Source organism: Haliotis rufescens, unplaced genomic scaffold (genome assembly GCF_023055435.1).
Source record: "Haliotis rufescens isolate VD_foot unplaced genomic scaffold, xgHalRufe1.0.p SCAF_25, whole genome shotgun sequence".
Taxonomy (NCBI): domain Eukaryota; kingdom Metazoa; phylum Mollusca; class Gastropoda; order Lepetellida; family Haliotidae; genus Haliotis; species Haliotis rufescens.
Window position 1 is genome coordinate 558,617 of NW_025963946.1, and position 17,685 is coordinate 576,301.

Genomic DNA, 17,685 nt, shown 5'->3' on the forward strand with positions numbered 1-17,685 from the left:
GTAGCTCGTCTTGATTTGCAACCACGACCACACACCCTTACCACACGCACCCACCCACCCACCCCCTCACACACCCACATCCACACCCACACACCCACACCCACACCCACACTCACACACCAACACCCACACCCACACACCCACACCCACACCCACACCCACACTCACACACCAACACCCACACCCACACACCCACACCCACACCCACACCCACACTCACACACCAACACCCACACCCACACCCACACACCAACAACACCCTCAACCCCTCAAAGATTAAACTAAGCCGGAAATAGCAATCAGCTGTACACATATATTTTCCCAGATCTACTAGTGATTCAGTTGATAAACACCCAATAATATATGTAAAAAAGAATTGATGCAATTAAAAGAAAGAGTATTTGAAAGTATAATTTTACCAAGAACAATATAAGATTTCTTAGTAGTTGTAGCTTTTACAACATATATTTAAAATAATAATAAACATAAGGGTAGTACTTTTGTACAGCTGACTTCTGTTGCAGGATATATAATTATGTAAGGAACATTTCGACAAGTCACAGTTGAGGATTCCTACAGTCATGCTATTTCAATCGCAAAAACATATGCTGACATGTAATAGTCCAACTACAACAAATATTACTTTTGACGAGTCAAAGTATGGCATTTCTGACCTTAGCGTTGGGAATATAATATCAAAGCTCATTGTAGACGAGGATTATGCCCCATCTCCAAAAAACAGCTGTATAAAAATTGAAAGTGTGCACCACACAAAAGCAAATGTGGTATGGCTGCCATAGGAGTCATACTGAAAAAGTGCTTCAAAGCACTTGAACACACTCAGGTGTCACCACTGACTGGGACAAGCATGTGAAGTTTCTGCTTCATTGGGGAAGGGACCCGTGAAGATCCGGGGTAGAATAGGTCTTCAGCAACCCATGCTTGCCGTAAAAGGCGACTATGTTTGTGGTAAGAGGCGACTAACGGGATCGGGTGGTCAGGCACGCTGACTTGGTTAATGCATGTTATCGATCCCAATTGCGTGGATCGATGCTTATGATGTTACTCACTGGATTGTCTGGTCCAGACTTGATTATTTACATACCGCCGGCATATAGCTCGAATACTGCTGACTGCAGCGTTGAAAAACAAACAAACAAACAAAATCATTGGGGAAGGGGTTTCTGAGGATATGATGTTTACATTGGGAATTTTTTTTTTAAATCCAAGAGCATCACACTACAAAGTTAATCCTTAGTTTCTTCAAATCTTGGGATTTCCACGTACAAATCTGTCCAACAGTATATTAATCTTATCTGTCCTTGAGGTGATTTCATATTTCATGGTTTTACAGAGAGTAAACATAAACATGTCAACAAGAGTTTCAAATCTCAGCAAAAGTAACCCAATCACAAAATAGCCCACACAAGTATGACACAATAAACTGTAGCAGTAACTAATTACAAAAGTATATAAACATTCTTCCTACTTTTCAAACTAAAGCAAACCTAAAACATGAAGAGAAATTAAAAATCCTATTTCAGGTCATGGAACAAACTTCAAATCAATACCAAAAACCCTAAAAAAATAATCTATAATTCAATATTTAACATCACTCACAGTTCAAACATTGCAGCAAAGCAATCGCGAAAAACACCTGAACAAAATCAATCCAAACTTAACTCATACATATTCATGACTAATATGCCAAAAAACAGTCATTATTCTATGACCAGAGGTCAGCCCCTTGACCAGTGGTCAGATCAGCAGAGGTCAGCCCCTTGACCAGTGGTCAGATCAGCAGAGGTCAGCCCCTTGACCAGTGGTCAGATCAACAGAGGTCAGCCCCCTTGACCAGTGGTCAGATCAGCAGAGGTCAGCCCCTTGACCAGTGGTCAGATCAACAGAGGTCAGCCCCTTGACCAGTGGTCAGATCAGCAGAGGTCAGCCCCTTGACCAGTGGTCAGATCAGCAGAGGTCAGCCCCTTGACCAGTGGTCAGATCAGCAGAGGTCATCCCCTTGACCAGTGGTCAGATCAGCAGAGGTCAGCCCCCTTGACCAGTGGTCAGATCTACAGAGGTCCACCCCCTTGACCAGTGGTCAGATCTACAGAGGTCCACCCCCTTGACCAGTGGTCAGATCAACAGAGGTCCCCCCTCCTACCAGTGGTCAGGTCTACAGAGGTCCCCCCTCCTACCAATGGTCAGATCTACAGAGGTCCACCCCCTACCAGTTGTCAGATCCCTTGACCAGTGGTCAGATCTACAGAGGTCAGCCCCCTTCCCCCCTACCTGTGGTCAGATGTACAGAGGTCAGCCCCCTTGACCAGCTCACCTTTCAGACCACTGTCCATCCACCTGGTGGCATGTCCAAGCCGGCATCTGCCCAATAACACCAGGTCTGGAAACAGCTGTCTGACACCACTGATCTAATCACGTTGAACTGCTTCTGTTACGCTATGCCCAATAATCGCGGCCACAATTGTGACCACCTACTCTCATTTACAAAGTGACGTCTGCTGTGGATTGAATGAAGGTAAACTCATCACTACGGCAACTTGGTCCACTGACACCATTTGGTTGGAGGTAAAATATCGATATTCAATACAACAGCAGGATGGTTACTTTCCCGTGAATGTTGGAAGACGATATTTTATAAGTGAGTGGAAGTGTGCTGGGTGATGGCACTGCAGTTCAGAGTGTCACAATTTGGGTTGATCATCTAGACACAAGATTACAGAATCATTATGCAAAAAACACCACTTTCAGTCTTAGAGGGATTTCAATAAGGCTGAAAAGTGTAGGTATTGATTAAAGTAAAATCTTATTCTAATATCCAAATACCTGTCTTTAGAAATATTAAAGGAGTAACTAAAATATTCTCAATTTCCAAAAAAATACCGGGTTTTACTCGACGCACAAATGTAGAGACAGAAAGCAGAAAGAAAATATACTGCCTCCCAATGGACGCACAATAATATTCATTGTACCTACAGCGCATCAAGAGCAGAGATGGGTGTCTGTCATTTCATCCATCAATCATGACCACTGTCCACATGATCATTGATTCATTCCAGGCTCTAAAGTAATTAGCAAGATGTAGAGTACACAACACCATATCATTACTTTACAGGACCTTCATATTGCCTGCAAGGACCCTTAAAAGTAATTATTGCCCCGCCCCCCCCCATGAACGCCCAGTTTCGTAAGTCAAGGTATCACATTTCACCAAAATCGTGGCTGCATTGTGATTGACAGAGCATCAGAGTCTACAAATCAAGGGCCTAATCAGAAGCAAGATTTGCTCAAATAACTTTGTTACCTAAACCGACACTTTTCAGAAAACATCTCTATAATGTCTATAAAAATAGTATTTAATCTACTGGTTTGTTTGTTTGTTTGTTTGTTTGTTTGTTTTTGTTCATACCACACTCAGCAATATTCCAGCTATATGATTGCAGTCTGCAAATAATAAAATCTGGACCAGATAATCAAGTGATTGAAATCATGAACATTGATTTTTGCAATCGGGATACAATGACATGCATCAACCAAGTCAGGGAGTCTGATCCCGTCAGTTGCCTCTGACATCAAGCATGCGAATCTTCTCAGGATAATCAAATGCCAATATTATAGTGGGTGTTTAAATATCAATAAATAAGATCTTATTCATATGATTCCAAACCCAACAATGAAAATAGAGTCACAATGCAATCCAGATTCACCTTCTAGTTCCATCCACACTATTTGTTCCATAACAATACGCTGAAATCATGGCGTGTTTATCTCCTTCATCAATTAAAACAAAAGAAATTTGAAACTTGTGAAAAGAAATCAATCTTCTTGCTCTCTTTTGTAAAAATCAAACTCAGATCTAAGAATAACCACCTTCAAAGTGACAGAAAACTATCCCTTGAATCTGTAGGAAACGGCAACATTATTTGTCTAAGCAAGTCCATCAAACAAGGACAGGACTGAAAACCTACGTCATGTTCTGAACACCTCAAAGCAAGTCTAGTGCATCATACAAAAAATAATTACCAATGACTAAAGTGTTAATGTCAAGCTGCGGTAGAAATTGGCACTAGTCCTGTAGTCCTTGCCAAATTGCCCAAAGGTTAAGGTATTACAAGGACCAGCAGAAATTTGCCATTTTTAAGGGTTTTGCTATATGTTATCATAAGGTCCAGTGGACTAAATATGTTAGTATCTTCGCTGCAGATAGTAATAAATATACAACCAAATTGGATTTGGGTAAAACATATAAAACATGAATGGACCAAGCCCAGGTGCTGAATTCCCACAGGGGGCTGGGTTATCAGTCCATTCAGTCTTGCGGCTTATCAAATTATTAACTAATTCCTACTCGCATGTGGCATTCTCTCATAACGCCGGCATCCCATATTTAACGTGGTATTTGATGAAACACATGCAAGGGTCATAAAGACACGCCCTGCTGACAAGATAAACACTCATGTCATTCTCAAATATCGTCTACACCAGTGCACCATCCATCATCATAGGCCCCACACACCATCTTCCATTCAAAAGTATACATGCACTTACACAATGATAAATGTCATTACTTGGCCATTCAAAAGTATACATGCACCTACACAATGATAAATGTCATTACTTGGCCATTCAAAAGTATACATGCACCTACACAATGATAAATGACATTACTTGGCCATTCAAAAGTATACATGCACCTACACAATGATAAATGACATTACTTGGCCAATTGGTTGTCGACTGCAGGCACAGGGAATCTGTTTTCAACCAAGTTTTAAATGAATCTGGTTGGAGATGATCTTAAATCTTTGAAATATTTCCAGGAATGCGCTTCAAAGAAACTTGGTAAAACTATGTAAATGGGTAGTCTTGCCGAGACTTGATACTGAGGCCAGACTGGGATGCAGGGGTATGATCCTTGGTGCTGGGCCTTGATGCCGGGGTATGATCCTTAGTGCTGGGCCTTGATGCTGGGGTATGATCCTTAGTGCTGGGCCTTGATGCCGGGGTATGATCCTTAGAGCCGGGCCTAGATGCCGGGGTATGATCCTTAGTGCTGGGCCTAGATGCCGGGGTATGATCCTTAGTGCTGGGCCTTGATGCCGGGGTATGATCCTTAGTGCCAGGCCTTGATGCCGGGGTATGATCCTTAGTGCTGGGCCTTGATGCTGGGGTATGATCCTTAGTGCTGGGCCTAGATGCTGGGGTATGATCCTTAGTACCGGGCCTAGATGTCGGGGTATGATCCTTAGTGTCGGGGTATGATCCTTAGTGCTGGGCCTTGAAGCCGGGGTATGATCCTTGGTGCTGGGCCTTGATGCCGGGGTATGATCCTTGGTGCTGGGCCTTGATGCCAGGGTATGATCCTTAGTGCCGGGGTATGATCCTTAGTACTGGGCCTTAATCCTGGGGTATGATTCTTAGTGCCGGGCCTAGATGCCGGGGTATGATCCTTAGTACCGGGCCTAGATGTCGGGGTATGATCCTTAGTGTCGGGGTATGATCCTTAGTGCTGGGCCTTGAAGCCGGGGTATGATCCTTGGTGCTGGGCCTTGATGCCGGGGTATGAACCTTAGTGCCGGGCCTAGATGCCGGGGTATGATCATTAGTGCCGGGCCTAGATGCCGGGGTATGATCCTTAGTGCTGGGCCTTGATGCCGGGGTATGATCCTTAGTGCTGGGCCTTGATGCTGGGGTATGATCCTTAGTACCAGGGTATGATCCTTAGTGCTGGGCCTTGATGCCGGGGTATGATCCTTAGTGCTGGGCCTAGATGCTGGGGTATGATCCTTAGTGCCAGGCCTAGATGCCGGGGTATGATCCTTAGTGCCGGGCCTAGATGCCGGGGTATGATCCTTAGTGCTGGGCCTTGATGCCGGGGTATGATCCTTAGTGCTGGGCCTAGATGCCGGGGTATGATCCTTAGTGCTGGGCCTTGATGCCGGGGTATGATCCTTAGTGCTGGGCCTTGATGCCGGGGTATGATCCTTAGTGCTGGGCCTTGATGCCGGGGTATGATCCTTAGTGCTGGGCCTTGATGCCGGGGTATGATCCTTAGTGCTGGGCCTTGATGCCGGGGTATGATCCTTAGTGCTGGGCCTAGATGCTGGGGTATGATCCTTAGTGCTGGGCCTTGATGCCGAGGTATGATCCTTAGTGCTGGGCCTTGATGCCGGGGTATGATCCTTAGTGCTGGGCCTTGATGCCGGGGTATGATCCTTAGTGCTGGGCCTTGATGCCGGGGTATGATCATTAGTGCCGGGCCTTGATGCTGGGGTATGATCCTTAGTGCCGGGCCTTGATGGCCGGGGTATGATCCTTACCTGCTGCCTGTTACACACATACACACACACACACACACACACACACACACACACACACACACACACACACCTGCTGCCAATTACACAGATACAATACAATTCAGACTAACCTGGAAGCTGTGGTTGATGTTTTTGGTGCTGCATTCGGCCACACTGAGGTTTGTCAGGTCGATCTCATCAAAAATCAGAGACTGAAACATACAAGTACAGTATACAGAGGTTGTCCTAATGTGCCCATACCATGTGCCCATACCATGTATCCATACGTATCAATACTTCATCCATACAGTATTTGCTTGAAACTCTGCCCACCAGGTCACTCTACATTGATACAAGGGGAGACATATTGTGTGTCGTCAGGTGGAACTTTACAAAGTCATGTCAGGCCTCGTCAGGTGATCGATAAGTTTAAGGTGAGACAATCAAGGTAATAAGGAGCTACTTGTGTGTACATAGGTTTTCCTGTCAACTGTTCCTTGAGGTAAGGCTAATCAAAAACTGAGTTCAAAAACAATCTTTTGTGAGGTACACAATCAACAGATCACAGCAGATAGATATCTTCCCTCACTCACCCTAACGACTCACCCTAACGACTCTCCCACAACCCACTCACCCTAACCACTTTCCCACCAACAAATAACTCACAACACATTCACTTCATCCAACATCACACATCCCCCTCCATAACTCACCCACAACCCACTCACCCTAACCAATCTCCCACCAACAAATAACTCACAACACATTCACTACTTCCAACATCACACATCCCCCTCTATAACTTTCCAACAACCCCCTCACCCACAACTCATACCCAGCTCATCCACAACTCATACCAAGCTCACCCACAACTCATATCAAGCTCACCTCCAACTCATACCCAGCTCACCGACAACTCATACCCACTTCACCCAAAACTCATACCCACCTCACCCACAACTCATACCAAGCTCAACCACAACTCATACCAAGCTCACCCACAACTCATACCCACCTCACCCACAATTCATACCCACCTCACCTCCAACTTACCCACAACCCAGTTCACCTCCAACTCATACCCAGCTCGCCTACAACTCATACCCAGCTCGCCTACAACTCATACCCAGCTCACCCACAACTCATACCCACCTCACCCACAACCCATACCCACCTCACCCACAACTCATACCCAACTCACCTACTACTCATACCTAGCTCACCCACAACTCATACCCACCTCACCCACAACTCATACCCACCTCACCTCCAACTTACCCACAACCCAGTTCACCTCCAACTCATACCCAGCTCGCCTACAACTCATACCCAGCTCACCCACAACTCATACCAAGCTCACCCACAACTCATACCCACCTCACCCACAACCCATACCCACCTCACCCACAACTCATACCCAACTCACCTACTACTCATACCCACCTCACCTCCAACTTACCCACAACCCAGTTCACCTCCAACTCATACCCAGCTCGCCTACAACTCATACCCAGCTCGCCTACAACTCATACCCAGCTCACCCACAACTCATACCCACCTCACCCACAACTCATACCTAGATCACCCACAACTCATACCCACCTCACCCACAACCCATACCCACCTCACCCACAACTCATACCCAACTCACCTACTACTCATACCTAGCTCACCCACAACTCATACCAAGCTCACCCACAACTCATACCAAGCTCACCCACAACTCATACCCACCTCACCCACAACTCATACCCAACTCACCCACAACTCATACCCAGCTCACCCACAACTCATATCCAGCTCATCCACAACTCATATCCACCTCACCCACAATTCATACCAAGCTCACCCACAACTCATACCAAGCTCACCCACAACTCATATCCAGCTCACCCACAACTTATACCCACCTCACCCACAATTCATACCTAGCTCACCTACAACTCATACCTAGCTCACCCACAACTCATACCCACCTCAACATCAACTCATACCAACCTCACCTATAACTCATACCCAGCTCACCCACAACTCATACCCAGCTCACCCACAACTCATACCCACCTCACCTCCAACTTACCCACAACCCAGCTCACCCACAACTCATACCCAGCTCACCCACAACTCATACCCAGCTCACCCACAACTTATACCCACCTCACCCACATTCAATACCTAGCTCACCCCCAACTCATACCTAGCTCACCCACAACTCATACCCACCTCACCCACAATTCATACCTAGCTCACCCACAACTCATACCCAGCTCACCAAAAACTCATCATCCAAGTTATGGAAACAGCAGACATAGGACAGCTTACTTAACACTGGGTGCAAACCAGGCAATTAATTGGACCTGTTCAGCTGACAAAGATCCAATGCTAACAAAGCTATGCCCACACAGCAGCTTGGGCTTATTGCCTATCGGAGATGGAAAGCAGCCTACGTGCTTGTATTGGAATTGAGGTGGACAAAAATCAATTGCAGATACAGTGAGGGTTTTGTCCAGCACTCCCGAGAGTTAATTAATAGGAGCTTCAGTGCTGGACATTCAAGTACAATGGAGACGTGAGGTATTCATACAAGACACCGACAAAGTATTTATTGAAATGAATTGTTAGGTTGTAATTAAATGTTGAGACTTCTCATACCATCCATTCAAAATCTACATGAACCTAAAATCAATATTTTCATGAAATATTCTTAATTAACCGTTGAAGCAGTATGTTTGGATTTAAATTTTTTAATTCAGAAGACACTGAAAACACACTTAGCGCAAATGAAGTACTTCCCAACAGATAGTATAAATATAACTTGGCTCTGTCACAGTGTCAGTGTTGTGAGCAGATTTACAGGGCACTGTCCACACACCGAGTTGGGTTCTACCACAATCATAAGTCTGGGAGCTACGAATGTATGATCAGTGTGTCCACTGTCCACTGTCCACACACCGAGTTGGGTTCTACCACAATCATAAGTCTGGGAGCTACGAATGTATGATCAGTGTGTACACTGTCCACTGTCCACACACCGAGTTTGGTTCTACCACAATCATAAGTCTGGGAGCTACGAATGAATGATCAGTGTGTGCACTGTCCACTGTCCACACACCGAGTTGGGTTCTACCACAATCATAAGTCTGGGAGCTACGAATGTATGATCAGTGTGTGCACTGTCCACTGTCCACACACCGAGTTGGGTTCTACCACAATCATAAGTCTGGGAGCTACGAATGTATGATCAGTGTGTGCACTGTCCACTGTCCACTGTCCACACACCGAGTTGGGTTCTACCACAATCATAAGTCTGGGAGCTACGAATGTATGATCAGTGTGTGCACTGTCCACTGTCCACTGTCCACACACCGAGTTGGGTTCTACCACAATCATAAGTCTGGGAGCTACGAATGTATGATCAGTGTGTACACTGTCCACTGTCCACAAACCGAGTTTGGTTCTACCACAATCATAAGTCTGAGAGCTACGACACTATGATCAGTGTGTACACTGTCCACTGTCCACACACCGAGTTGGGTTCTACCACAATCATAAGTCTGGGAGCTACGAATGTATGATCAGTGTGTACACTGTCCACTGTCCACAAACCGAGTTTGGTTCTACCACAATCATAAGTCTGGGAGCTACGACACTATGATCAGTGTGTACACTGTCCACTGTCCACACACCGAGTTTGGTTCTACCACAATCATAAGTCTGGGAGCTACGAATGTATGATCAGTGTGTGCACTGTCCACTGTCCACTGTCCACACACCGAGTTTGGTTCTACCACAATCATAAGTCTGGGAGCTACGAATGTATGATCAGTGTGTACACTGTCCACTGTCCACACACCGAGTTGGGTTCTACCACAATCATAAGTCTGGGAGCTACGAATGTATGATCAGTGTGTGCACTGTCCACTGTCCACACACCGAGTTTGGTTCTACCACAATCATAAGTCTGGGAGCTACGACACTATGATCAGTGTGTCCACTGTCCACTGTCCACAAACCAAGTTGGGTTCTACCACAATCATAAGTCTGGGAGCTACGAATGTATGATCAGTGTGTGCACTGTCCACTGTCCACTGTCCACACACCGAGTTGGGTTCTACCACAATCATAAGTCTGGGAGCTACGAATGTATGATCAGTGTGTGCACTGTCCACTGTCCACTGTCCACACACCGAGTTGGGTTCTACCACAATCATAAGTCTGGGAGCTACGAATGTATGATCAGTGTGTGCACTGTCCACTGTCCACACACCGAGTTGGGTTCTACCACAATCATAAGTCTGGGAGCTACGAATGTATGATCAGTGTTTACACTGTCCACAAACCAAGTTGGGTTCTACCACAATCATAAGTCTGAGAGCTACGAATGTATGATCAGTGTGTACACTGTCCACTGTCCACAAACCAAGTTGGGTTCTACCACAATCATAAGTCTGGGAGCTACGAATGTATGATCAGTGTGTACACTGTCCACTGTCCACTGTCCACACACCGAGTTGGGTTCTACCACAATCATAAGTCTGGGAGCTACGAATGTATGATCAGTGTTTACACTGTCCACTGTCCACAAACCAAGTTGGGTTCTACCACAATCATAAGTCTGGGAGCTACGAATGTATGATCAGTGTGTACACTGTCCACTGTCCACAAACCAAGTTGGGTTCTACCACAATCATAAGTCTGGGAGCTACGAATGTATGATCAGTGTGTACACTGTCCACTGTCCACAAACCGAGTTTGGTTCTACCACAATCATAAGTCTGGGAGCTACGAATGTATGATCAGTGTGTGCACTGTCCACTGTCCACTGTCCACACACCGAGTTGGGTTCTACCACAATCATAAGTCTGGGAGCTACGAATGTATGATCAGTGTTTACACTGTCCACTGTCCACAAACCAAGTTGGGTTCTACCACAATCATAAGTCTGGGAGTATGATCAGTGTGTGCAACGGAAACAAATTGATTTCATAAGCACTGGTTCAAGGTCTACATGGCATTATTACAAAGTCTGCCTGGCATTATTACAAAGTCTGCATGGCATTATAACAAGGTCTGCCTGGCATTATAACAAGGTCTGTCTGGCATTATAACAAGGTCTGCCTGGCACTATAACAAGGTCTGCCTGGCATTATAACAAGGTCTGCCTGGCATTATAACAAGGTCTAGGTGAGGAGAAATGAGGTCTCACGTACAAGATTATTGCACTTACATAGCGAAGTGCATACATGTATATGTGTGTGTATGTGTCTGCTTGTACGAGTCCAGACTAATGCCGATTCTACAGTGCTTGCCCATTGAAATACCATGCCACAGTTTAACAGGATACCCTACTCAACACAGTATACAAAGCATTATAACAAGGTCTGCCTGGCACAACAATATTTACATGGTATTCCAAGAAGGTCTACTTGGCGTAATAATGTCTGTCTGGCATTATAAAATGGTCTTCCTGGCATTATACAAGTGGTGGCTGAAAGCTCTGAGCCTTACAAGGATAGACCCCCAAATCCACCCCCCAATAACTACCCCTACATCCACCCCCAATAACTACCACTACATCCATCCCTAAACACTACCCCTACATCCATCCATAATCACTACCCCTACATCCACCCCCAATAACTACCCCTACATCCACCTCCAATAACTACCCCTACATCCACCCCAAATAACTACTCCTACATCCACCCCCAATAACTACCCCTACATCCACCCCCAATAACTACCCCTACATCCACCCCCAATAACTACCCCTACATCCACCTCCAATAACTACCCCTACATCCACCCCCAATAACTACCCCTACATCCACCTCCAATAACTACCCCTACATCCACACCAAATAACTACCCCTACATCCACCCCCAATAACTACCCCTACATCCACCTCCAATAACTACCCCTACATCCACCCCAAATAACTACTCCTACATCCACCCCCAATAACTACCCCTACATCCACCCCCAATAACTACCCCTACATCCACCCCCAATAACTACCCCTACATCCACCTCCAATAACTACCCCTACATCCACCCCCAATAACTACCCCTACATCAGCCCCCAATAACTACCCCAACATCCACCCCCAATAACTACCCCTACATCCACCCCCAATAACTACCCCTACATCCACCCCCAATAACTACCCCTACATCCACCTCCAATAACTACCCCTACATCCACCTCCAATAACTACCCCTACATCCACCCCAAATAACTACCCCTTCATCCACCCCCAATAACTACCCCTACATCCACCCTAATACTGTCCCTCTACACACCAGATTAGTGAGAAGGCTTTTACACCTCTTTCAGCAATATTCAGCAATATTCCAGCACTGTTTCAGCAATATTCCAGCAAGATATAAGAGGAAAGGGCTTCACCCAGTTATTCATATGGGGAATCCTATAGTAAGTCAAGCACATGCTTATACAGGCATTTACCTTGGGGTACTTACAGGAAATATGACGGTCCTGTAAATAATGAACTGGGCCAGTATTCTGCACAGTAATATTCAACAATTACTTTGTTTCCAGGACCTTTATATTTCTTATGAAGAACTCGGTACAATGACTATCACCGTGCATCCCCCTGGACACAGGATGTTTTCTCTGCATCCATAGTGGACAGTTTTGCGCACTGGATGCACATTTCTGTGTCCTTGGACACACATTTCTGAGTCCTGTAAAACCCTGTTTCCGCCAATATACAACCCTGACACAAACTCAGTTACTTACATCAGTTGGTTTTACCTGCTTCTAGCAATATCCTGACGTTAGTACACCAGACATGGACTTCACCCATTGTTTGTTTGTTTGTTTGTTTGTTTGATGTTTAACGCCACACTCAGCAATATTCCAGCTATATGACAGCGGTATGTAAATAATCGAGCCAGGCCCAGTGTTTAATCTCCACGCAGTTGCAACTCTGTGTAGAATAAAGAATGTAAACCAGTGCGGACTGGACTGCTAATAATACACCAGTACAATACCCAATAGTAATGAGCATCGTATCCTAGACGTTTTGAAGTAAGTGCCCCTTGGCCTCAGACTCCTGGAGCAATAATCACATGATGACAGACCCCAAATGTTGCCTTCCTGTCCGTGTTGACTGTGTCATCCTACCAACTCGGAGCAGCCACACCCAGAGATTACGGTTGGCCTCAGTCAAGAGAACAGAATGTCTTCTCAAGACGTGAGACTAGTTGCATGGACGATGTTATTCACTGTTCTGATAAATGCCATCTAGGTTGTAACAAATCACAGCCAAACAGAATCTATTTTTACCATTTTCTATGTCAGTGAAGCCTTTTATGGTAATGCTTCTTTTGAAACAGGAATCTCGAAATACCATACACATCAGAGAAGATGGATTCTTATACTGGACACAATCCCCATCAATACCCTCCAGATAGAACTAAATCCTCTTGTTAACCTCTTGTATTGAGTGCTTAGTTCACAGCTTTTATTTGAGCTGTTCCATCAAACACGAATTATCTTTCATAAAAAAGATTCTGACAAAACAATTTCAAAAACTTGCTGTCGAGAAAATAAAGTAAAATGTTCTCATTTTGACTTAATGGAGTTTCTCTCTGTCAATGGAGACTAAAAGCTCTGTAGCTCACCTACATATTTCAAATATTCTAACATCAACCATATCAAATTTAAAATGATCTAGTCTGTTACTAAAAATAAATGTTTAAGGGCCATATGACTTTTTGGATAAACATGTCAACACAACAGTTAACTCTTGTTTATTTTGTTTGTTGTTTAACGCCACACTCAGCAGTATTCCAGCTATATGACGGCTGTCTGTAAATAATCAAGTCTGGACCAGACAATCCAGTGATTGATATCATGAGCATCGATCTACACAATTGGGATACGATGACATGCATCAACCAAGTCAGTGAGCCTGACCACCCGATCCGCTGCCGCCTACGACACGCACAGACGCCTTTTATGGCAAGCATGGGTATCTGAAGAGCTATTCTACCCCGGATCTTCACGGGCCACACTAGTTAACTGTTAACATTACATAATAATTAGATAATGTTACATGTCTGAACAGGAGAACATTTGTAAGACATTTCAAGCATGAACTTTCTTCGGAGGTGTTGAAAATGCTGTATCCAAAATTTGTGTGTGCATTTTTTTAAGATGGATTAAAAACAGGAGTGAAATAAATTACCAAACAACAATGCGACATAACTGCCCATGGCCAAATTAACAAATTTTTAGGCAATGCTACTTCGATCACAAACTTGGAGTTTCATGAATCAGGAAATGTTGAAAATGACATTTTCAAGATGGCTGCTATTGCAGCCATGTGTAAAAGCTGATGTCTGTGATTTTGTCATAGATCTTATGGTTTTTACAAAAGTTGTTGAAAACAACAGTTCAGGAAAGTCAAAATGCCATGACAGGAGATCAATAGAAAGTTTGGTGGAGGTGAGCTAAGAATAAAAGTATATCCTAAGTGAAAGGATTTCAGTTCAGAAGGGTTAAGTCAGCACAATCCTATTGTGCCAGCGGATCACACATACACGTCAAACTCACATTAAGGGAAAGAATACTTTGTATGCCACCCACAGGGATCACAACTGACCAATCAGACTCGCAGATGATAGACAAGTTGAGGTAAAAAGGGGTTTAATGTCACGTTCAAGATTACTGCACTTGTACAGCAATGTGCATGTATGTCTATGTGTCTGTGTGACTGCTCGCTCGCACTGTACTACTAAAAGTTTGCTTAGTATCAAGTTTTGATGATATAACGGACAGAGGCATGCAGTCATGGGCATGATGTGCACAAGGTGCTTGAAACCTGTTTTTCATGTAACGTGACAGAATCATTGCACACCATCATCAGAGAGCACGATGACATTTGCTACTGAGGATTGCAACCAGTGCAACCAGTGCCTGCCTGGAGGCCCATGGCAGGTAGATCTTGTGTTGGACCCACAGTTTCAAACTTGTGGATCCTTTTGACCTGCAGTGATCTGACATGTTGATGTATATATCATAATAAGCTGCAGTTACTTAAATGAGGGCCCGAAGAGTTTAGTCAGGGTCTTCTAAAGTGCGTGGGTCATGATGACAGCCTGGCAATTGTTCTTATTGCTAACCCTGATTGCAATAACTGAATGCGCTTATACCCCTCCGCATCAAAGACATTATTGACAACGGAAGAATTAGGCAGATGCATTGGCATGCTTGAAACTGAGATAACACAACATCACGTAGCAAACGTCTTTGGTGTCAGCCAAAGAGTGATCCGAAAGGACATGGAATCGATACCCGATGTTTGGATTAGATACCCGATGTTTGGATTAGATACCCAGTGATGTGCAGGTGGTCGATATAGTCGACTACACAGAAGGATTACAAGTTCTTTTCTGATTGCAGCAAGACGTCATCACTTTATGACTGCCACCACACTCAGAAATGACCTGCAGAACGTCAGTGATGTTCACATTTCTACTCGGAAATGGTGTAATCGTCTCTGTGAGACTGGTCTCCAGTCTTTGCATTCGCATCCCACTGATCCGACACTTTGGGATTGGGCTGGAGATCACGTCAATTGGACAGACAAGAACTCGGCTACAGTACATTTCACTGATGAATCAAGATACTGTCTAGACTTCACAGATCGTCAAGTCCGTGTGTGGTATAGACAGGGAGCAAGACTTCAGGATTCCAACATAGCCAAACATGACCGATATGAAGGGGCCACAGTCATAATTTGGGGAGGGATCAGTAGAGCTGGAAGTACTGATCTCCATGTTCTACAGCAGGGCACGATGACAAGTGTGTGTGACAGGGATGACATTCAGGATGTGTATTGGCTACTGAGTTGTTTTTTAGAAACAGTGAATTAGTTGGGTTTTTTTTTTTACATTTCAGTTTTGGTCAGATACTCTCATTTCGATGGGTGATCTGACTGATTATTGGTCATGTTGTTTGTTGGCATTTTGTGGCATTTGTTGACTTTTATTCGTCTTCACGCAATATTGTCTTTGGCTATTATAACAGGTGTACACAATCTGATGTATTACCTAATAAAGTGGTGATGAAGTGGCTAGCCCACTGTTTTTTTATTTGTTGTTTAATGCTGCACTCAGCAATATTCCAGCTATATGGAGGCAGTCTGTAAATAATCGAGTCTGGACCAGATAATCCAGTGATTGACATCATGAGCATCGATCTACACAATTGGGATGTGATGATATGCATCAACCAAGTCAGCAAGCCTGACCACCCGATCCCGTTAGTCGCCTCTTACGACAAGCATAGTTGCCTTTTATGCAAGCCCAGTGAGAAACCACATCACAGATTAATAATATGGAGTATTGTTGGTGTATTGCCGTGATATTGATGTGATATTGCTGGAATATTGCTAAAATGTCACCAAACCATTCTCATTTACTAGTAGGGATTTATCCAGGATTCCAAACTAAGTACCCTTGGCAGACAAAATTGTTGAAAAAACATAATTCTGTTTACAATTGTGACTTGCTTAAACATGTTAAAAGTCCATATTTTTTTCAATTCAGGGGTATTTTGGTATTTCATTCAATACAGAAACGTAAAAGTAAACATGACAGCCTCTTCTTGTTTATTGGACCTGTTGTCATCTGAATGTTTGTTACCTCTACAAAAACCAGGACATCACTTGTTACAATATCAACATAACTTAGCAAAATTTGTATCCAGTTTGGGAATTTTTCCTGACAACTGCTTCCGACTTAGGGCTAAATATCAGTCTCTAAGCAGGTCTGTTACATTCCTGTCAAAGATATTTGCAGTAAACTTCATCAAAACATAAACTACCATACAAAATTATTCAATATTTCCCCCAGAGCAGTCCCTACATCAAATCCTTCCACACCACAATAAACAACACGACAAAAAATTATTAACCAACACATTCATTTCTTGTACACAAGGTACCAAATGAAAAACCTTCCAAGAAGTTAGCATTATTTTTAAATCATATACTAATACATAGAGAAACTAGAATAAGATTCCATCACTATGTCTTTGATCACATCATAATAAAAGTCCAACAATCGGGCCACGATACCAATCCCTTACACCTGATTGTGACACGAATCTCAGAATTGAATTGGAAAGGTCAAACGCCACATCCAAGCTCCAGCTTCCGGCAGCAACCTGCGGAGTCATTACCCCTCTCCGCCTAATTACGTTTTTTAATTTTTCTTTTCAAGGGCCCTTATTGATCCTTCGTGCCAGGAAGCAACTAGTCGAGGGAGCACACGGCCTCCACATCTTCAAGACACTGTGTCAGTCACGACGGCCACTCCATCGGCCTGTCTCTGCAG

At 44.2% G+C, this 17,685-nt stretch overlaps 1 protein-coding gene across 5 annotated transcripts in view; it reads right to left on the reverse strand.

Moving 5' to 3' along the window:
* The window catches only part of LOC124123712 (diacylglycerol kinase delta-like), a 195,698-nt gene that overhangs the window by 131,213 nt on the left and 46,800 nt on the right, over nucleotides 1–17,685 (reverse strand). For all 5 annotated transcript variants that reach the window (XR_006859334.2, XM_046486880.2, XM_046486883.2 and 2 more), the window contains exon 5: nucleotides 6,449–6,529. Coding sequence is in view for 4 of the 5 variants with exons in the window: in XM_046486880.2 (XP_046342836.1) it covers nucleotides 6,449–6,529 (81 nt within the window). In the remaining variant the exon portion in view is untranslated. The remainder of the gene's footprint in view (nucleotides 1–6,448; nucleotides 6,530–17,685) is intronic.